The sequence below is a fragment of the Styela clava genome, chromosome 7 (genome assembly GCF_964204865.1).
Source record: "Styela clava chromosome 7, kaStyClav1.hap1.2, whole genome shotgun sequence".
Classification (NCBI taxonomy): Eukaryota; Metazoa; Chordata; class Ascidiacea; order Stolidobranchia; family Styelidae; genus Styela; species Styela clava.
In genome coordinates this window covers 2,926,728-2,950,392 of record NC_135256.1, presented here as the reverse complement: position 1 = coordinate 2,950,392, position 23,665 = coordinate 2,926,728, and the positions used below count along the sequence as shown (strand labels likewise).

The following is a 23,665-nucleotide window of genomic DNA, read 5'->3' as shown; positions in this document are numbered from 1 at the left end:
GATCTCTCGTTCAGCTGGCGATCACGCACCCGTCTTTGTCCCTCGAAAGGTCGAATTGTCCGCCCAGTTTATCTTGGATCGGCGAGCCCTTGCAGAACGACTCCCCTCGTCTCCGAGGTGGGCAGTAGAAGTACGTTTCTGATTGAATCAATTTTTCTTATTTCATTGACAAATACCAACACACAAATTAGTACAGCACGAACCTTCATCGACTTGGGTGTCTAAATTGTCTTCTTTTTCTGAAAATCAGACATCTCCATACCATCGTTATCTTCAGATACATCTTCTGGAAGAAACTCGTAGTTTACCAGACGTATATCTTATCTTTTTTCCGAGTGGCCCGCGCAGTATTATTCGAAGCCCGATGTCTTTCACAAATCTGAGCCACTATTGAAACCTCTAATAAAATAATATACCTCGTCGTACAAACGCGCGAGAAGCACCACATAGCTATCGAAAGCTTTTTTAGGTCTTTTGTGCTGGGCGTTATTGCAGGAGAGAGATACTTGAAGTTATGTATTTCAATCTGTTTTTCTGCCTGTTTTCTGTGAAGCTAGACGAAGCAGTTTTCATGACCTCAATAACTGACAGCACTTTCCTGTACGAGCAAGGTTTTTCACGGATGAACCATGTTAAATCCCCCGTGAGATCACTAATTTTTGACAGTCATTTGAAAAATTCTCTTCGCATTGCTACATTGTCATTCGCACCGAATATTGACAAAATTGTTGGATAAAAGCAGTGCCATTGAAATATCTATGTGTGGTAAAAACTTTTGACTTTACTACTGTATCTTCGTATTTTCATTGTTCTTATAATTTTAGTATGAGGGTTTTGTTTGTTTTTTCATTAACCTGTAGTCGGTGTAGTGAAAACTATAATATAACCACCATGACAAGTGACCCGCGCAGTCATTCGTAAACTACATGTGGCCCTTCGGCCATAAAGGTTGGACAACCCTAATCTAAAACGTCATTTGGATCATAAAAAGCACATTGACGCACTAGGTCCATTAACTAAGAAGCGAAATTTTGAATCAATGAGGACTAGGGAGTAGTTTGAACTTTTTCACCACATTGCCAATTGCTGAAGAGAGTGAAGTTTTGAAATCTCCGTCAAGTGAAATAAAGCCTCTCATTGATAGTGTTATACCACGCGTATGTGAAAATATACTGAATTGCCACATTCATGGTGAAGCAAAAATTACGACTTTGAATTTCTGAAATACATAGATAGACTTTGTCGACAGGGAAGAAATCTTACAGAGCATAAGACAAGCAAAATTCCTTATCCTTATTGTTGATGAAAGCAATGATTTTTCAACAACAAAATGCTGATATTGTACATGAAGTATTGTTTATTTACGCAGTACGATATTATATGATAAAATTATAACATTTCACAAAGTTTGCAGATAATTTAGGATTCTGCTCAGCCTTAAAATAGTCTTGCTCAATAAAAACAACATTTGCGCAGTGTGAAATTTTCTTAGAGGGAACACTGACAGGTGGTCGTGCATATTTAAATAGAAATAGAAATTTTACACGAGAAGGGCATGGAAATGGAGAATGCTCTTCCACCGGTTTCTCGGTTATTAATGTCAAGCCCGGAAAACGCACTCACCCAAGTGGCTGGCTTTGCACCGTTTTCACTTGCGTATATTTCATCCTCTTTACTGTTGAAGAGATGTCACAGATAGCACACTTTGAGATAACGCCTTGTGCCTTCTCTGTGGCACGTTTTCTTTGTAACGAGTAACGCCGTTCTCGAGGAAGTCCCTCCCGACAGGTTTCTTACGCGGCGTGGAGGATTTCGTGGGCTCCGACCTTTTTGTTGGGGTTTCGAATGGAGGCCAGGGAATTGCACCTCTAGAAACATATATCACAGTGAAATAGAATACGAAAGATATACGAGCACTAGCAGATGTTACAAAATTTTCTCCCAGACTCGATTCATCCAAGAAGCTTCAGATACTTTGGAAAGTCATGAAAACCCTTTTGTTTCCGGATCATTGTTTGCTGAGATGTTTCCAGTCCGATGCTTCGGGTTAGCTTGCATGAAAACCGAGTTCGGCTTATCAATTGGCATGGTTATGGGCAACAGTGCAACATAGTGTCTGTCCAATGACATCTAGCCAATATTACCAACGGTTGGGTGTAGTCTAAGAGAGAAAATCTTTATCAGAATCTCTCCAAATAAAGTTTTTGGAAAAAGTTCGGCAACTGCATATAAGCAGATACTTTGTGCCCATTCTTGACCATGCATTGTCAAAGACACAAACTCATTGAAATTTTGAGCTCATTCAGGATTACTCTCAAGTTCACTATTTTCGAAGCGTGAAGCATAAAAAATCAAATGGCTTCAACCCTTCAATGATGGATAAATAAGCGCAATCATCACCGCCGTCATGAATAAACAGGTTGTTAAGCTCACAAACCTCAAGCAGCCATCGCCTCAAGCAGCCATCGAACTCCAGATGTTACAGAATTCCATCTTTCGTCTCTGAGTCATCGACGTTTATCCTTCAAAACTTTTATGGATATAAATCAAATCCCTTCTTTCTCCAAACTGGAAGATGGCCCCTGCTTCCGGGCACCAATTCATCTTAGTCAGTCAGTCTGAAAAGATGAAATAGTAGTATAAATGTCATTAATCTAGCATTTTGAAAAATAAAAAATCGGTACTTACTATTTTGAAGTTGTGCGATGTCTATGTAACGCTTTTCTTCAACATTCTGTGTTGAATCGTCCGTGAACTTTTTAACTGAACGGAGAAAAAGTTATTGTAGACAAAACATTAAGCAAGAAAATTTGTAATACATGAAGTCTGCAACTTAGGTTTCAGATTGTATCTCTGAATCATTTCTATCTCGAACGTTGCATTGTCCGCCGGAATACATTACGGTCTTATTTAAATAACTTCTAAACATCAACCCTTTATTCATTTAGAAAAAGACGTTACTTACAGATAAAGAATGTTCATCACATGTTTCTTCATCGTTTTGATTTTCATATTTTTGCAAGTTATTGCAGTAACTGCACATTCGTTTGCTTATGTAGTTCGCAAATACAACTATCTACATTTAATCCAAAATCTATATACTATTTGTAAGATATTGTATCTGTTAAACAAAACATTAACGTACAAAGAATAAAAATGGCAAAAGGAAAGGTGACGCCAAAGCGTACTAAATCAAAGAAAAGTAAGAACGGCATGAATTTGAATACATAATACAAACAAAGATATTAACACTGACTTTGTAACAAAAAAGATATAATAAAACAGCCATGCACATTAATACACAAAGGACAAAAATTACAATACGTAATGTGCTATTCAAATAGTACTAAATTGACAACAAATTCGGAATCGTAGCAATTAAATGATTTGTTCAATCTCATTGTCGGGCTCAAATTCATACATTTGTACGGCGTTGCCATTTATTGTTATCTTTGCTAGTGTGTAAATTAAATCTTTGTGTCACTACATCGTCTTTAGTAACTTCAGGTCGGTACAATCCTAGAAGTCTGAAGCCTCAGTGCAATTGAAGTTCTTCTGCCATGTGATGTCCCATGTGCATGAATTCCACGTTGTGGAACAACTGCACTAAATACTGCTAGCGCAAGTGCCTTACCTGCATATGGAACCCATTCCGCTTATTGACCAGGCACATTCAAATGAACTTGCGGCACAAGCATTCGGCACCTTTTTGTCAAAATGTACCTCGGACAATTGTCAACCTGTAGGCAAAAGATAGCCAAGTTGCCGCTGTAGCGCACGATTACATGTATAAAAGGGTGCTTCGTTGCTATGAATGCCAAATTTTTCCGGTAACTATTACTAACTATCCCAATGTGGTTGTACTGTAACCCCTGCTCCGATGGTCAGCCTACTCTCAGCAATCAGAATATAAGAAACTCGCTACTTCGACTTGCTCAATTATCATTACACACATTGGCGTGTCCAAATGTACGTACAGCAGCCTGTAATACGTCGCAGAAAAATTACGATATTCTGCACTGTTTTTAATTCTTGTTGGAATTTTTGTCAATAGGGTAGCTCGTTTGATGAGAAGGATATTTCCCGTGATTTTACGTCTCCCTTTTCTTTCTCCACGCAATATTGCATGAAACGCGACCTCTTGATCTTGAAATCGCCTGTCCACAATTTGTTGAAAATGTCCATAACCTTTGCCGAGAATGTCCGAGAGAACGTTAGACATTACTTCTGCAATTTTCAATTTTGTGTAAAAAAGTCGTCTTTAGTTACTCCGGAACGGTACCAGCCAAAAAGTCTGTAGCCTCTATGATTTGCCTATACTTCAGCCATGTGATATCCCATGTCCACGAATTCAACATCATTACGCTGTAAAATAACTAACAGTTCTCGTTAATCACTGCGAGCGCAAGTGCCTTGCTTGTATGCAGTACCCATTTGACATCATGACCGAGCACCACAAAATCAATACGCGGCACAAGCATCCGTCACCCCTTTGACGAAATGCAAATCGGGCAATTTCCCATCTCTAGGCAAACGCTAGCCATGTTGCCGCTGCTCATACCGTCTGGTAATATTTCGAGAACCAGTTGTCGTGACACTGTCACAGTCATTAAAGAGTGCTTCGTTGCTATCACTGTCAAATTGTTCCAGTAACTATCGCAATGTGATTCCAGTACTATAACCGCTTTTCCGAAAGTCAGCCTATTCTCAGCATACAACAAATTAGCTACTTCGTCTTGACTACCCGATACCGCTCACGCTTCTATGCAATACAAAAAACAAACAAAACAAAAACGGGCATTTAGGAAGTGATTATTTACAAACAAATTTAAAGATAATCGAACCCTCAGAGCCCTAATAATGAGTGATTGTTTTGCACGACTTCGTTTGTGAGGTTTTTAGTATTATGCTGGACATTTTGTTTTCGATTTTCTGAGACAACAGCGGGTTTGAGCAGTTAAATATGATTACACACATTGACATGTCTAAACGTATGTACAGTAGTCTGTAGTACGTCGCAGAAAAATTACGTATTCTGCACTGATTTAATTCTTGTTAGGATTTTTGTCGATAGGGGAGTAGCTCGCATCAAAGGCGTAGCCAGCCCAAAATTTTGGTGGGGGCCAAATATTGTAATTTTAAGCTTAACACAACAAATATTTATCTGATAACGCAATCTGAATCAGTAAAAGACATCACCACCATTAAAAGTTCACCCTTCGCTTTCCACCAACTATGCTCGCCACAACCCGATCGATCTTCTCCTCAGTGACCATTTCACGGTGACAATGAAAGACACACAAATCAGAAAGGCGATTGGACGTCATTGATGAGCGCAGCCATGTCTTCACCCGTTTCATACAGGAACAAGAATGCTCAGCCTCAACAATTGTTGCTAGTAGCGTCATAACGATCTGTATTGCTGTGTGCACGCTTGGATAATCTCGACTGCTCAGAAGAAGCTCCTTCAAAAATTCGACGTCGGAGCTCAAAGAAGTTCTCCAGTCTCACTTCATTCTGTAGATTATCCAACAAATACAAACGCGCAATCTCCCCGGACTGGTTCGTTCGGAGGAAGAATTGATAGTAAAGCAAAAATGAGGGGTTGTCAATGAAGAGTTACCGGATAGAGCAGATCAAGCCGTCGACGTATGGAAGATATACGGAACGTTGGAAATACTGGGATGCTGAATCAGCACAGATGTTGTCGCGATAAACTTGTACTTCGACTACTCTGGGCATTATCAGATCTTTCAAACCAACTATTTCACAAGCTTCTTCGTAAATATTTGACGCAATGTCCGAGTCATTGCGTTTTTCAGTGAGAACGCTTTGAAGGGAGGATGTGAGGCTCTTCACTGACGGCACACCGACTCCGACCATCTGAAGTGTGCGCGCTAGTAGTTCGATCAGTGCCGAATATCGACCAGTCACACATGCATCGTAGATAACAGAAGACTTCTCTAGAGCAGATTTTAAAGAGAAAGCCTTCGCCCTCGTCTCACTGTTGGCTTCTCTCGCAAAAAAAAAATCAAGAGCCTGAAGCACTCGTTTGAAGTTGCATTTGAAGATTCGGATGCTCTTGTCGTGTACTTCTCAGACCATCTGGTGGGTGGGGGGGGGGGGAACAAAGGGATGTTAATTCGTAAACTCGCGCGCCTTTTAGGGCTCTCTCTTTTAGAACAAATAGTCTCCTGAATATATTCACAAGTGCTTCTGAATATTGCAACTTTAATTTGGTCATATGAACAATTTAAACAATGAGAAGCACACCGCACAAATATTGCACGTGGGTACTATCGCGAATGCGTTTTCATGATTTTTACGAAATTTTTCGCAGCTGCAATTGATCATTTGTGGTAATTTGTGTCTCGGTGGGCTACAGCCTTTTCAATAATTTTTGTAGTCAATGAATCGTCTTGTGACAAAAGCAGTGTCCCTGAAACTTCCATGCTTTAAACATGCTTGCATCACGACGCATATCTTACACAGACCTCCCCCACCAGAGAGTTGGGTGTAAACCAACCAACTGCAGAGCCTGTTATCCTTAAGCCATCTTTTGAGAAATTTGCGACGACTTTGTCTAACAGTATCCAGAATCGCCACGTTTTGAGGATCGTACGAAGTTAGAAGTCGATACCCCTCGGCATCGGTGAGCTGCGTATGTTTCTCGAAAATAAATCCAAGTTCGTTAGTTCTACCTTCTTTAAATGTTGGTGGCTCTTCAGGCTTAGAATTGCTATGTTAAACCCACAGTACGAGATTTTTGATGTTTGTAAGGAAAGCGAATCTTGATTTCGCTGAATAAAAAACTATCCAATTTTGCCTGTTTGGATTTAGTCATCGAAGCAATGTGGGTATCGAGAACCAAGCGTTCCGAATATTAAATCGACGCGAACAAACCAAGACCGAGTAAGTAACCGAAAGCGAACTCAGCCCCCTATGCCAAAAAACTGCCATGAGTTACGAATGGCGGGCAGTTGTGACGTTACAATGCAATGTAATCACAGAGCAGGACTGCGACCGAATAGTAAATGTCACAAGAACTGGTTGATTAGGAATGAAAATCTTGGAAATTTGGGAGGGGCATGGCCCCTCTCGCCCCCTCCTGGCTACGCTTATGGCTCGCATGATGTGCAAAACATGTCCCGTGATTTTACGACTCCCTGTTCTTTCTCCACTTATATTGCGTGAAGGGCGACCTCTTAAAATCGCCTGTCCACAATTTGTTGAACATGTTCATAACCTTTGCCAAGAGGGTCCAAGAGAACGTTGGACATTACTTCTGGTATTTCTTTTAAAATAATTACGAAAGTAAGCAGTTGTTTATAACGCAACAAATATTAAGACTGTACAACAAATACTTTGACTGTAATACAAGTTTTCTTAATGATCTTTTACCTGCATCAACCCGGAAAATACGTGTGTGCAATCTTTTCATTTATTTGACGTAAAAGTTTTTCTATTTTATGAGATCCTTGGGGTAGTTGACGCACCGCCCCTCAATTTTGCTTTAAAAAAGGGCCAAATGCTTTTGTGATTGGCAGGATGCTTTGTTTTATGATGAATCTGCAAGCGAGTTGGTCTCATAGCGTCATTGCTAAGATTTTTCGGCCAAAAATGCATCGACATCGAAGTCCAACTTCATCATTCACTGTCGTATGTATAAAGCCATCCTTAAAATATTCGCCTTCTCACATTTCAATACCTGGTAAAGTCAAACTAACTTTTAACCTAAACTTAGGCATCTTTGGGGTCTTGATGATTAATTACCTCATCTTCAGCTATGGCCTCGTCGATGCTCTCAAGGAGCGTAACACCCGTTCGAGTACTTCCTTCATGCCAACATCTCTTCAAGTTATTTTCAGCTCTCAGTGCTTTATTCTTGGTATCCATTTAGAAAATTTTATCCCATATTGTACCTCGTTCCTGATCGCAATTCTTACTGCGGCATCATGAACTCTTTATCAGAAAAATTGTTCGATTTTTGTGTACTTTAGATCAAGAGTTTGCATTTTAGAGATTTAAATCTGGATGAAATAAACATCGCCGTTATGTAGCATAACACTATGACGTGGTTGAAAAGGTCTTTTACTCCAGCGTCCCTTAAACAAAATAAAACATCAAATTAAAGCAAAAGGAGTGAGAGATGTACAAAGACATGTATATGTTCAACCACTTACTCGTTATAGAGATGTGTCAAATTTTTGTGGCACACATTCTTCATTATGGCCTGAATGAGGTGAAAAGAGCAGCCTTGCTTTTCAACGTCCGGTCTTTCATTTAATGTCCCATTCTGTAAGTTTTCGCTTGTGACAGAAGTGAATGTTACTGAGTCCCGAACAGCGTTTCAATAATAGTGGGATAGTACCCCTCTTGCTGGGGCCACTCAGCTCTTGGGTATCACCGCTAGTGGACAGTGATTCACTGACTCGTGATATTGGTCTAGTCTAGGCATCTACGAAACCGAAAACGCTCACGATGAATTTACTCAACTGCTCTTTACCTGTTAATCGCTCACTGGATAGACGCCAATTGTCATTTACAGCAAATCATTCATGTATAGCTGTGTTAACTGCGGATTATATTATAACTTATATTACATTAAACTTTCATTTCAAACAGCCATATCATAGACATAGAAGGAGTGTGTCTGTCGCGGACCGAAAAGTTTATTTTGAAATTAAACGCGAACCACCCAAACGTGAAATGGTTTCTTTTGTTGTCTGCTGGACCCGATATAGTGGACATGTTGGAAGGAAGCCTTCTACATAACAGATAATCCTGCAAATGATATTGATGCCAAGCAACCGTGAACTAACCTGCTACTCAAGAGGTAAAATTTATTTCTGTTTTAGCATACAATAGGCTTTGGTAGCGATTAATCTCATGTTAACATTTTAAGCAATACGTCAAAGATAGATAATGATTCATTTCCGAATATATCAAAGTACGCATTGTAGTAAAATAAATCATAGAATATAATTCTTTTTCTCAAGACTGCAGAGCCTAGACAATCAAACAGTGATTTTATCATGAAGCGATGAGCCCTTTTTTCAGAGCGATTCGTGGTTGCTTATTATATTTAGAGTTTCAAAACAATATAGCAAACCTAAAAATTTCCATAAAGTTTCATTTCATAATATGGCAAAAATAAGTTCTCTTTAATTGGCATGTAGGTATTTCAATAGGAATTTAACAGGAGTTTTAAAAATCGAAAACATACGTTTTACTAATTTTCTCAATACAGCTTTTACAAAGTTTTGCCGTTTCTCTATGCAGGCCCCTATAAACTACGTTTCGATTTTTTAGGATATAATGTGACTTTCCATATTTATCTTTGGGGAGAAGATGAAATACGACCTACCAGTATGGCGGGAAAAAATGTTTCTACCAGATCGAATATGTTTTAGGTTGGCTTGTTTTTTAGATTTAAGAAACCTTCATTAATAAAAGTTTCACATTTTCGCCTTGGGCAAGGATTTTTCGCAAGCACGTATGTGGTTATTGTATATTGGAATTTATAAAAGTTTCAGTTTTTTAAATTGACTCGTTGTAGCTAAGTCCTAATCAAGTTACTGTGTAGAGCAGGAATAAAGAATTATGATCGGTTTCAAATCAGATTACGGGGTCGACTCAGATTTCGCGTCACGAATTATACGTAGCAACGTATTTATCAAATAAATAAATAAAAAATTAGAGCTTTCTGTTTAGGGCAATTTTCCTCAGTTAGTCCTAATTGAGAAATTGTTAGTTTTCTAAAATATTGATAACATATTCATGTCGAACGGTTAGATTTTTGGGTACACCCGACGTATGCGTACCAAGATGGCGCTCAACCTGAACTTGGTATGTTACGAGGCGTTGGAAGGCCTTATAAAAACTACAAAAATAACTGTCAAGACCCTTAAACCCCGAAAATATGTTTAAGTGCTGCTATGCTGCTTTTAAGTGTCTTGTTGCAAATATTTTTTTTTATGCGTAATGAGCCATATTAGTGGCCTCGTAAAACGCGTATATAAAAATCTCATCCGAATAAAAAAATCGGGATGCGCTTTTCTATGATGTATATATAAATCATAAATATATAATAAAATCAAAAACATATACTAAATAAAAAAAGTAAAACCTGAAAACAGGGATGGCCATTTCCGAATACTAAACTATTCCGAATATATTCTAAAATAATGTTTTCGAATCTGTAATTCCGATTACATTCTAAAATCGAAAATAACACGTTTTTGTTTATTAAAACCCAGTAAATTGGGAAATAAGCTTCAATAGAAATATCAGAATAAAGCCACAAACCAACAGTATATGTACACAAAGTAATTGATAGTTTATAGCTATCAATAAAAAATAATAGCAACTTGTGACACAGTCAGTTTATTAAAATTATTCACATTGTACAAATGACCGTATGAAAAGATAGCCAAGGAGTTGTCTGATGCTTTCTATCATTCGTACCATGATATTACGATAATAGTTAAGTCTATTGACAAAAAACTACTTGTATTCAGATAATTGTGTATATTTTCTGAGAGTAATAAAATTTATTGGCAATACAGGCAACTGAGACAAGCAACAACAATCGAAAATCCATTATGCCTTTAAAAATTCTAATATTTAAGCCTAGAGTATTCTACTACCTACCAGTATATTTGTCTATTAATTTATGTGAGCCATATTGTTATTATGTGTAACATATTGTTGTGTTTGAAATTAGAAATAAATTAGTAGAGCATAGATGACCACCACTGCCAGCCGCGCAGCCAGGATTTTCGAAATCGGAAATTCCCATTGCCGCCTGTAACACCCATCGCGATTCCGCGCACGGTAAAAAAGCCGTCTTTTAAGCGTATAATGATCATCCTGTCACGTAAAATATTCAATCCATGACAACTATGAGATTCTTAGTTCATTGCTTCTTCTTACGTCAAAAAAAAAACATTATTTTTCGGTCCACGGCGATCTGTGGCCTAAAAGTACGAGATAAACTGCCTGATGTATTTAATTTTAATACGTATTTTTGCAATCTTGCCAACTCGTTATCGCCGTTAGAATAATCGCAAATTAAGATATAAAATCCTCGAATTATACTAGAGTATAATTCATTTCATACAAAGAATATACATATAAAGTTTATAGCAGTAAATTAAAAATACATATTCATCGCCGCGATTATGCCACCTGTTAAAAGAGTCGACTTCTACAACAAATATTATAACAACGAATATATATTTTTCTGTGGTGCAAAGTGATGAATTCGTGACCGATACGGGCATATTCAAAATGTCTTGCTTTATTAATTAAATTGTCTTCAATTTAACCTGCGGTTGCGTCGACAAAATGAAATCCTCACCACTCTCATATACCATTGCAATCCGCGGTCATAAAAATAAAAACGTGTGGTAAACTGCCCAATTGAATAATGTTTTGATCCGTATTTTGCAAATTCGGCAAATATTTAGATGTACTTGTTATCAGTGACTCCGCTCAATCGAAATGCTGCCACTCTGATTATTTAAAAAAAAAAACGTTCGAAAAATTCATAAATCTGCTGTAACATCTCAGAGTAAAATTCATTTTATCACAATAAAATCGATTGAATATACTTTAGATTAATTTTATATATACATCATCAGAGCCCGGGAAAAAGTCGCGTTCCAAACCTTGTATCATGTTAACTCGAAAATATTCGACGACAATTTAAAGTAATGGATAATCAGGCAAATCCCGCCTTCAATTCGTGACGATATGTTTCTAAACGCCGACCAAACATAATGTGTGCCAGAGGCACACGAAATTTTGCGATTTCCACTGCCTAGAAAAGCGTTTTTTAAATTTTGCGGGTCTCAATAAAACTTCTATTGTTTACGGTTTTATTTTCAGTATTTTAAATTGTCGCTTTTCAATCAAAAAGTTGCGTTGTCTTTAGAAACTCGCCGCCGATGAACGTATTTATCAGATTCACAATTCCGTGCGCGTACAAAAATAAATAATTGTCATCGTTATCGTGGAAAAAATTTGTGTGAAATTTTCGTTTTAGAGAAAATAACACAAACGTAAAGGCGTTTACGGCCTAAATAACACGTTACGCTGATGAGTGATGAAAACAATCACGCGCAAGTTTGATCGAGAATGTTTTCATTCAACGGAAACGTCGTGAAAGCGGCGTCGAAAATGTGTGACGTCACACAAATATTCGATATTCTTATGAACGCTAATTCCGATATTCGAATTGGCCATCCCTGCCTGAAAAGCGAATTAATGTTTGTTTACGAGCAAATTTGAAAACATGTCTTTCCGCCTTTATACAGGATGTCTCAAAAGTACGTATACACTTTCAATTTTGATTTGCTTTTCAGGTACTCATCATAGAGCGTTCATTTCTTCATAAAACATAATATGGATAAGTAGTAAAATTTAGGTATTGTTTGCATTTTTCATCAACCCACAGAATACCAAGGAGATTAACCCAACCAATGAAGTGCAAAATTGCTGTTTGGCAGAAAGCACACATAAATCAGTAAGAAAACTCAACGCCTCTTTAAAAAAGAATTTGAAATTAATTCGGCTCTGAATGTTTTCCTCAGAGCGTCCGCTCCTTTGTTTCCCTGATTTTTGTGCATCAACTTCAGATCCAGTTTGTAAAAATTTACAATGAGTTGCATAAATTGTTCGGCATGTAGCAACTGATTAATACCAAATTCTCTGTTGAAGTGGCGCTCAGTTTTCTTACTGATTTATATGCTTTCTGCCAAACAGCAATTTTGCACCTCATTTCTTGGGTTAATCTCCTTTTCATCCTGTCTATTGATGAAAAATGCAATTATTACCCAAATTTTACTACTTATCCATACTATGTTTCCCGAAGAAATGAGCGTTCTATGATGAGTAATTGAAAAGCAATTAAAAATTAAAAGTGTATACTTACTTTTGAGACACCATATATATTAGTCGACTGGAAACAAAAATGCGAAAAGTAGAGGCACAAGGCGGACCTATGGATTGTTTTGTAATTATTACTTATCGATCTTTAGATCGGTAAGCATGATGATAGGTATTTATCTCTTTGTTTGTCTGTTAGATGCACGCGATATCTCACGAAGGCGTGGTTGAAGCCTATTGATTTTGGATGAGTTATGTCGTATAATTAGCGAGTTATTAATTAATTATTGATGGGACACGCGGTGTCACTATAGAGTCATGAATCGAAACCGCAGTTTCGATCGATAAGTCTTCGGTCTCCGACCGATATTCTCGTTATGTTGTTGGTATTTTTCTTGCGCTAATGATTTGGTTTCTGCGAGACACACCATATTGTTGAACTATGTATGTCTGAAGGACTAAACGTTACAGAAATATATTTGTGTTAGAGTGCAGCAAGACTCTTGAATCACTTGGTATTTTTCTTGTGACCGTAAAATATCGATTTTCTCATCAAATACTGTATCAATTTCTAGGGGTTTAAGATGTGTTTTTTGAGGCTATTACTTATTCATTTCAAAACGTTATGTGGGCTCTATGTAATTCGTGTTTCGTAAAATTTTGTGTGATGACCTTTTGAAATTAATACAATCAATTTGTAGCGCTTTTTCGACCCGCTCAAATGTAGTAAGTTTTTTTTTATCGTACGGGTACTGTAAAATGTACTATGGCGAGGGGGCGAGGTATACAAGGCTATCAAATAGTATTAATATTGTTATTTTAGTGAGATTTTACTGTTGTTTCTCAAATTAATGATATTAAACGGATTCCAGCCAGTAAATTCAGATTTTCTTAGAAATTTAAACCGCCATATCTTGTTTATCACGCTACATATTGAGTTAAATAGCCCCGAGTCATTTCAGCACAACTAACCAATTTTAATTCATTTATTTGCATTGATAGTTAGTATTTAAGCTATTCAATATTCACTGATTAAGAATGGGATGGCCAATTTGAATATCTCGCCCTTCGAATATCGGAATTAGCGTTCATAAGAATATCAGATTTTTGATTATACATCACACATGTTCGACACCGCTTTCGCCTCTTAATTGCATGAGTACTTACTCGATAGAAACTTGCGCATCGCACACAAGCTAGCACATGCGGGCTCTCGCCAAAATAATCTAGTTCATACACGTTCTCTCGGTTTAAAAAATACGACTTTTGCAGGGAATAACGGACGATTTCTGTGTTTCGTAAAATATTCCATCCATGGCATGTGCGAGCTTTTAAAATGTATTGCCATATTAATTTAATTGCGTTCGTCAAAACTCTCCTTTACATCGACTCAAGGTAAAATAAAGCACTACTATCACGGAGATCTGGGGACATAGAATACGCGATAAACTGCTCGATTATAAATAGATTGGATTCGGATTTTTTACGACTTTGTTAATCGAAGAGAGTCCTGTGTGGCGCGGAAATAAATTAAAGTTTCAAGTACCTCTAACACGCCGAAGACATTTAGATTGAAATTATTTTACAATTATCATCGTATGTTTTAACATAGTTGAGACGATGACCGTACATTTGAACCCATGTACATTTGAACCCACGTGTATATCCGCGGGTTCAATCTATATTCGGGTGCTAAAACCCATGGGTTAGGGTTAGTATGGGTTCAACTATCCGTAGAACAAAAAAAATTTCCATATGTGCAATAGCATGCAGGTGCAATTGTCATGGGTTCAAATGTACGTGGGTTCAAATGTAATGGAACCAGTTGAGACAGTCTGCTCGCTATTGCTATAAATCTGAAAGCAAATTGTGTCGTAATTAACAATTTTCATCCTCAGTTTAGATAGCTCTTAAATATTATTTAGTATCTATCGCTGATTTTATTGTTATCTCTGCGTTGTTGATAATATAGTTTAGTTTGAGTTGGCGGTAATCATAAGAACAAAATAAGAAAGTAACATTCGTCATAAAATATTAGCGAACACGACATTCGGTCTCATTTCTCCGTCATTGGCGTATGGAAATTTGGGAATTGGTTCATCTATTTAATTACTACAATGATCGCGTTACAACATTTACGTTTTTTTGATTAATGCATAGTTACGTGAGCAAAAAAAAAATTAACAAAGCTAACGACGTCGATAACCTAAATAACACTCACGCTAATGATAAACAAACAGAATGTATAACGATAATTAGCAGTGTCAAAAAGTGTGTGCTATATTGAGGACTTTGATTTTACTTCATAATTTGAAACATTTCACTGACAGCATGGTTGCACTTTTTTCTATGTCTCACTAGATACAACACAACTCATAGGTATGAATACTGTAATGTAAATACGTAGTCTCTTTTTTAGTCTCCCCAGTTTTCACAAAATCAAAGCCTACAGATACTCGCGACCCCACAACTAGAAACTTTCAGCAACTTAAAAAATCAGTATAACAGTTTCAATTGCCTCAATTTGAACAATGTACCTGTATATGGATTGCAAGCGGGCGTTGACGATGATCATTGGCCTAAAAAAATATACGAAAGTTCATCAATGCGCCGGAAAAACTTCAGAAGATTTGTAAACCACGGCGTAAAAATCCCTTAGATCAGAATTATAACGGTTCTTTGGCGAAACATCAATAGACTTGATAAAATGTGGTAGATTATAAGTGAGCGTACGATACTTTGGAAATAGTAAGATTGCTTTTAAATATACATACATTGAGAATCTTATTTAGTATATTCCAACAGTGTCCTTATTACTTTTAGTTTCAATTTTTAGTTCATTATTCATAGCTTTTAAGTACCTTTTATTATGTTAGAACTTGTAGTTTTGTGTTTGACTGCTCGAAACGCTTCCAAATTGTGTATAAAACGTCTAACCACGTAATATTGCAATACAAAAATGTTCACTTTTATGTGGAGGCGATGGGGCAAAAACATTTAGCCTACTCGTATATTTAGACACGTGCGCGAATTAACAAAGCGCTTTCGCAGCTGATCGGAAGAGTGTAATTACTCGGCCAAGACACCGCCTGGCAATCAATACCATACTTGTCAAACACCTAGTTAAGGGCCAATCGCCAAATAAAGCAACTTTGCTTTGTATATTTGATAACCAAGCGGCCACACTAGTACAAATTAACAAACCAACATAATTTCCCGCAGCCAGGCAAAATCCGATTTGCCTACCAGCGGGTCGATTACTCATTCAGATGTAACAGGATCAAAAAAACTTTTAAAAAGAAAATAATATTGGCACTCGTAACACTGTCACTCAGTAGTGGGATTCAGCCGATTTGCACCGATTCTATAGAACCGTCTCGCGGAATTTTATGAGATCAGCGAACCGGTTAGCATTACTGGTGACTGTCGATGGATTTTTGCATCTTATCAGACAAACCGATTTTTGAGATCAAGTAACTCGCGTATTTTTTTCAAAATTAATTTTTTTCACAGTTTGGGAACCACTGCTCTAAATGATGACCTCTTGAAAATTGATATAAATTACTTGTAGCCGTTTTTCGACATCTCTCGTGCAACCCCATTGTTACGCAAAAGTTTTTTACCGCGCCCGGAGTGTAAAATGTACGGTAGAATACTGCTTCGCTATATTCTTCGTGTCCATATATTTGAGCATCGCTCTCTTGTTCTGGTAGTCATATTTTATTGAATCTCATTAATATCGTAAAATATAACAGTTGACTATACTAGAAAACCAAAAGTGCATTATATCACGCGTTATATGTTTAAATTGTGCTTACTAATAGATACCAGTGGCCGGAATGAAAAACTCATTTAATCACAAATAAGAGGGGCAGCCTCGTTATTCATTCCTATGTGTAACAACATCTATCATCTATATTTTGTTCATTTCCCAAATTATTTTTGGATGAAGATATAAGTGATCATTAACAGAAAACTCTCCCCGGGCAGCGAGAAAGTTTGGCACGCTCCTGTACCTGACCCCAATAATCACCACTAATGTTGGAACATGCTAGAGTTGACCATACTCCACTTATAATTGTTGTATTACGCTCCACATATTTACATTTTATTAACAGTTTACATTTTTAGGACCAGCAAATGCATCTGTATTGCACAAACAGAGACCAGCATTCCGTTCAAATCAGTCCCAGAATTAAACAAGGAAAAGCTGGGCCAAACGGGCCTCCTGGTGTTGTAAATTACAGAGTTGTAAACGAAACTATAAAAGAACATTTCAATGGTATGTGATTACGAATTGAGTATATGATTTTTATTTGTTTTCTTGAAATTGCTATTGTGGTTAATGAAGTCGTTTTTAGATATTTTTCGTTCCTTCGGAGGATTCTAGGCAAAAAATATATTCTAGGTGCAAAAAATAGACTTATAATATTTCCACAATTAACGAGGGTCGCGAATAGGGATGTAACTTTCAGAATTTCGAATCGGATCAACATCAATTCGAAGCAATCTGAGAGAAAACGGCTTGATTGTATTTAAAAAATAATAATTTAGATCAGTGATTCTCAAACTAGGGTTTTGACAACCTTTCCTGCGGCTCTTGTTAGTGCTTTAAAAATTAATAACTTTCAAACTAAATTTTCCATTGAAAACTAATCATTGACTTGAAATTAAAATGCGGAAATCTATTAGTTAGTCGAATGGATTCCCCCGTGTTTATTTGCGTAGCGTTGACTAATCTACAAGATGCAATAGTGACGCAACAGTAAGCGTTTTCACGGCCACTTGGAAAAATATTAGACATGGCTGTAATCATTGGTTTGCTTTCGTGGATTTTCAGTTTTTGTCGCATTTCCGAATATTATGTATAAATCAAATAACCTTGCATCCTCCACGATTTCGACCCGCTTTGACAAACTTATGAGAAATCAAAGCCAAATTAAATGGCTGTTAGTCTAGGGTGGGCAAAATCGAATCTTTTTTTGAATCGAATAATTTGAATATTTATAACGAATAATGAATATTTTTTATACATAACAGAGATCCAGAACGTCGGAGGTCGATACTCCATTTGGAAATTAGTAGAAACATTGTAAAGTCGGCAATAAAGCGTTTTTTGCACTGGTTCATGGTTAATTTCATCATAATCGCTGATTGTCTTTGTCACCGCGATTGTTTCAGCGGCGACATCCTAAAGTTGGTATTCTATATTCCCGCCCTTCCTTGTTTTTTTGCAAGAATAAGGGGTCGCCGGATATCGAAGTTTCATATTTCTAGTATACCTTTGCGTTCACATCAGCGACAGCTGTTGAATACATTGAGGGCTGATTTTAAAAACCAAATTAATTTTATTCTGAGTTTTATCCTCTGCCTTGGATTTGATCTTACTTATCGCCGCTTGTAAATTAACCGTGCCTGTTTAAAGTGAACGGTAACCGAGATGCAGATATTTATTAAAATGATAAATGAGTTTATCATGCTTTTCTATGGTGTTTGTGTTATTTTAGTGTTAGATAGATAAACCTAGCAAATTTACAGTTGCGTGAATCCTGAACGTTGATTTAAAATAACGATTAAATAAATTGGCAATAAAGGCATTTCTAAGCATTTTGCCTAATAGAGGGTCAGACACTAATTATAACTAATTCCTTCAAGTTTTAACCTTTTTTTTCAACAAAACAACACCCAGATGGTTATTATAGCTAAAATACTTACTGACTACTGAGTGATGCTCAATTTTCTTTACGGAATTTGCAAATTCAGCACTTCACTTAATGATTTTGATTATGTCATGCCTTAAGGCTTAATTATTACAGCCCAAATACTTCAAAATGTAACAATTGTAATCATTTTCGATGATAATAGACGCAACGAGTCAGTGTGCATTGTTACAACGAAATTCACTATTGATTTTAGGTCCTACTCTCGGCGCAACGGCCATCATGCATGATCGAGTAAAATGTTTACATATTCGAAACATTACTTGGCCAGGGATGGAAGGGATCACTAAAGAGCTAATACAAAGTGCTTTAAAGAGAGTAGGACATGACATTTCTCATCTGGTTACAACTTAATGAGTGTTTTTATGTAGTTGTAGCATCAATTTAATGTTTTCTTGCACTAACTTGACTCATTCTTCAAGTTCATTATTGTTATTTAATCACACTTTATGCTATAGTTCTTCTAAATCTAAGGTGATTCAACGATATTAAATAGAATCAGATTCTAAAATAAAATATTCGAAACTTACATCCCTAGTCGCGAACGATCATCCGAGTCACGTGTTCGCTGAGTTTAGGAGCAGATGACGTCAAACAAGCGTCATTTTATATGAATGATTTGTGAAGTGTGTAATCAAATAAGTAAATATAGCGAAATTATATCAAGAAAAGAGTGATTCGAAAGGTCGGCCTTTGTAACGCCATGTTAGGGTGGAGTTAATCACAACAAAGACATTGGTGGTCAATATGCCGCTGCACCATGCATAGATTATTTAATACTGAGGGTACTGGCATTTTTGCATTGAACTGGAAGTCCTTTCCTCTTGTCCACTTCCAATTTGGATCCTACAAAGATGATTGAAACTAAACATGACGATAACGTAATCTTTATATAGGAATTACATTTTTTTTATATAATTTTGAAATACTATGGGACGCTCAAGTCGGATAAATTTTTGTTCAGATATTTCCGGACAGATACAAGAAAAGCTGACTCAAATTGGTCCGGTTGTTGAGAAATCTAATGCGGACATAGAGAATTTGAAAGCAGGTAAATGTCAAATACTCGTCTAAGTAAACATGAAATCCATCCTCAAATATGAGGCTCAAAACTAAATAGTAGATACAGCGGTGTTCACGACTAACGCCATTGCGGAACCTCCACAAGGTGCGCAATTTTTGATGACGTCATAGCACACAATGAACGAATCCCATGAAGTCGACAGAAATTTTTGCAATAAATAAAAGTGATAACCATCGCCATCGAAAAATACAATTCTCAACCAGTGAAAACTTAAAAGCAATTGATCCATTAGTTAATGAGAAAAGCGCATTTTTCATAGCAGTATAATAACAAAACGATCCATATTTACACTTCGTGTCCAATAAGACGATTAAAGTTTAGTTAAACTTGAACGTACGAGGCTGGAACCTTGGTTGGAGCGATCGTTCGCGATAGAGGCCTTCTCTCATAAAGGTTGTAACAAATTGTAATTTTCCTGCAAAGATTTTCGGCTTTCAAATACTTTTTATCATTATTTCTTTTTTAATTAAAGTATCCGGACACACTCAAGCAAAGCTGAATAAAATCGAAACAGCAGTTGAAGGGTTGACATCAGGTAAATTTTGACGAGCAAAACTGAATGAAAACATCGAATAACAAAACTAAAATATTTTGAGCGATTCATGATTATTTTAATATTATCGTATTGTAATGAGTTGAGCATAATATTAGGATTCCATATATATACTACTTGAGATGAAAGCATCTTTTTTATATTCATATTAAATTACTGAGGTTATTGCTCTTTAAATAACGAAGACACGATAATAAATGAAACAAAATTCACTTTACAGTGATGCAGCAAATCCAAGAGCAACTGGGAAGCCTTACGACAAAAGTGGAACGAATAGAGCAGATTAGCACATGGTATCAAGCTCAAAACAACGATTACTACAAACTATTTCACGGCAAGACCACTTACGCAAAGGCGAAGGTGAATTGTAAGAGACTTGGAGGCCAACTGGCATCAGCCGGAATTCGAGATGAAGATGTTCACAGGTAATTTGGGTTGTTGGGATGAACAAGGGACTTATGACCGAAATCGAAAATAATCGTTGAATAATCTAAACAGGTGTTAACGATTCAGTCTCGTTCGTAGAAAGTTGTATATCAGATTCCCAAATACTAAAGAATAAAGTTCAAATTAACTACAATTTTGAATGATATTTAGATCCAGCGTCCAATTTTGCCTATATTATATTTTTTGAAAAGATTTAAGAGTTTGTATAGTTAGGTGCTCGAATACTAAGCAAATTCGGTTTTGGCCATTCCTACTCCCAACTCAAATACGGGTACTCCCGTAATATGTGTGCCAGGTTAGGGGGAGGCCATAATTTTATTCCAATTTCTATTACGAGTTAGGGGACTGTCGTTGTTAGCCAGGTGAATATCACCGAACTTGATGTAAAATAGGCGAACAAAATTAGTTATTTCCATATTGGTACACATACTTCTGGAACGCCCAAATACGTACTTAAGTTAGCTTGAAATTGTCATATAAATAATGACAGATATAGACGATATATTTGTTTTCAGAGAAATCTTACACTTGGTCAAATCTGGAGAATCCTCCACTTGGATTGGTTTGAACGACATTCAAGAGGAAAACACGTTTATCTGGGAAGATGGTGTTACGGCAACTGCAGGTTCTATTCCATGGCATGATGATCAACCTGACAGCTATGGCGGTAATCAAGATTGCGTTGAGATGAGAACTAGCTTTGATTGGGAGCTGAACGATCAAGGTTGTACAAACAAATTTAAATATTTATGCGAGATTGAACCATAATTTCACATCAACCTCAAGCCAAAGACTGATAATGCCTAAATCATAACAAACATTACGGATACCTAACCAAGATCGGTAGATATCAAACTTATACTTTATGAACTCGAACTGCCAACGTGAAAAAAGGACTGCTGAACTTCTCGGCCGTCTTGTGGACTTTCTTGCCCCTCCACCCGTGATAAATCGAAAATCCAATCCTATTTCAGGAAGCATTGACGAATCTATATGTCAAAGAAGTGTCCCTGTTTGACTAAAATGTTTAGTATTCTCAAACTTCACAATTTAAAAAAGGTTTAATGCATTGTATATATACAGACAGGATTTAGGAACTGGTTCTTTGTTGTGTTGAACCCACTAACAACGGGTTCCTGAGGTTTGGTGGAGCTGCACCGGGGGTTTGATGGAGGTCCTATGAAAATGTTGTGTATTACGCACCGCATCAGATCAAACTGAACGTCAACACGCAAGGTTTCCACAGGAGACTGAACACGTGTGACGATTGCGTTATGGGTAATTATGGTCGAAGTCGTTTGAATTGCTAATATATACAGAACGCAAATAATCTCGACCGCGCTGGCTATAACAGGGCCCTATGAGACACATATTTCCTTGGCCTAGTTTTGGTATATACAGGTAATGATAATGGAATTTTTGATTTTGCATCTGAACGTCAACGAGCAAGGTTGCCATAGGAGACTGAACACTGTAACGATTGCATTGTGGGTCGAAGGCTGTCAGGACCGCCCTGGCCATTGCAGGGCATATACTATCTTCAGCTTGTGCGCCATCTAGGTACACCTACTACGGGAGCACCCATTTTTCTTCTTCGCACGTCAACAGATTATCAAACCTATTGTGTAACTCTATACCCGTGGTGTCCAAGGTTTATTGACCGAGGGCCAAAATTAGCAGCATATATTCAATAGTATATTCAATTTCGATATAGAAACCATAAGCAATCAGTATTCGCGCTCTCTACTGTCAAATGTTTAATATCCAATTGCCAATAATCGAGCAATGATCATTCAGTTGCAATTGTCTAATACAGGCGTCGAGTTAAAACTACATGACGAATCAATCCACCTCTTCATTTATATATGCTTACCATTGAAAGGATTAACATCGATCAGTGAATTTCTTATCCACAGAATTAAAACAAAGAAATACACACAAGCATTGATGAGATTCAAAATTTTAAAAACACGTTCTGATTTGTAATAAACTCATTAACGATAATATCAGTCGGAGACCGAAGACTTATCGATCGAAACTGCGGTTTCGATTCATGATTCTATAGTGACACCGCGTGTTCCACCACTAATTAATTAATAACTCGCTAATTATACGACATAATTTATCCAAAATCACTAGACTTCTGGTCCGAGATATGATGAATGCACATGCAAAATTTGGAGCAGATTCAACCTTGCCTTCGTGAGCTATCGCGTTCATCTAACAGACAAACAAACAAACATACTTACCGATCTTGAGATCGATAAGTAATAACGGTGCCCTCATTTCAATAAATGTAAATGTTTATACATGACACGCTTCACATAAATCTAATACATAATTTTCAAAAAGCCAAATCAAACGCTATTTGTCAGCTGTCATGCAAGTTGCCCATTTATGTGGTCATCCAACGTCTAAAACAAAAAAATGTTCTTGCAAACCCACCGACCCTCACCTTTGTATACAAGTATAATGAATCGTAAATAAAACTATTGAAGTAGAAGGAAAGGTTTGTGTTGTTTGGTTTTTATATTGAAATTAAAATGTTGGGCGCTCCAGAAGTGTGTGTATCAATATGAAGGTAACTAATATCGTTTGCCTACTCCACATCAAGTTGTGTAGAGCAGGGATGCACAACACGGGGCACGCGTGCCAAATTTGGCACGCCATACGCTCAAACGTGGCACGCGAACGGTTTTGTAAAAAAAAAATATTTATGATATATATACATTAAAATATCACGTTTATATCAAAATCAGCAGTTTTTCAGGACATTAAATTGTTTCAATGAATATATATATATTCGTTATTATGTAATAATATTGAAATTTGGGACCTCCTGAAGTATGCGCACCAAGATGACGCACAACCTGCACTCAGGTTTTGTACCAGGTTAGGGTTCAGGTTATGCGACATCTTGGTGCGCATACTTCAGGAGTACCGAAAACTGTTTGTTTTACGGGAGTTAAA

General features: G+C 37.0%; 1 protein-coding gene across 2 annotated transcripts; it reads left to right on the top strand.

Annotated features, from left to right (window-relative positions):
- The first annotated feature begins 7,137 nt into the window (after positions 1 to 7,137).
- On the top strand, positions 7,138 to 22,033 carry LOC120328374 (lectin-like). Of its 2 annotated transcripts, XM_039394839.2 has the most exons (6): positions 7,138 to 8,836; positions 17,023 to 17,173; positions 19,576 to 19,662; positions 20,168 to 20,230; positions 20,469 to 20,673; positions 21,211 to 22,033. In XM_039394839.2, the coding sequence occupies exons 2-6, from the start codon at positions 17,032 to 17,034 to the stop codon at positions 21,461 to 21,463; spliced, it is 750 nt and encodes a 249-aa protein (XP_039250773.2). In that variant the 5' UTR covers positions 7,138 to 8,836; positions 17,023 to 17,031; the 3' UTR covers positions 21,464 to 22,033. The 2 variants fall into 2 exon arrangements, with proteins under 2 accessions (XP_039250773.2, XP_077970781.1); XM_078114655.1 differs by lacking the exon at positions 20,168 to 20,230.
- The last annotated feature ends 1,632 nt before the right edge of the window (positions 22,034 to 23,665 follow it).

What these genes read in the sequence shown, in the direction of transcription:
- LOC120328374 (XM_039394839.2), top strand. Translation starts at nt 17,032, where the DNA reads ATGCATCTGTATTGCACAAACAGAGACCAGCATTCCGTTCAAATCAGT. An exon ending in TATAAAAGAACATTTCAATG is followed by an intron (nt 17,174 to 19,575) that starts GTATGTGATTAC and finishes ATTTTTGTTCAG; the next exon opens with ATATTTCCGGACAGATACAA. An exon ending in CATAGAGAATTTGAAAGCAG is followed by an intron (nt 19,663 to 20,167) that starts GTAAATGTCAAA and finishes TTTTAATTAAAG; the next exon opens with TATCCGGACACACTCAAGCA.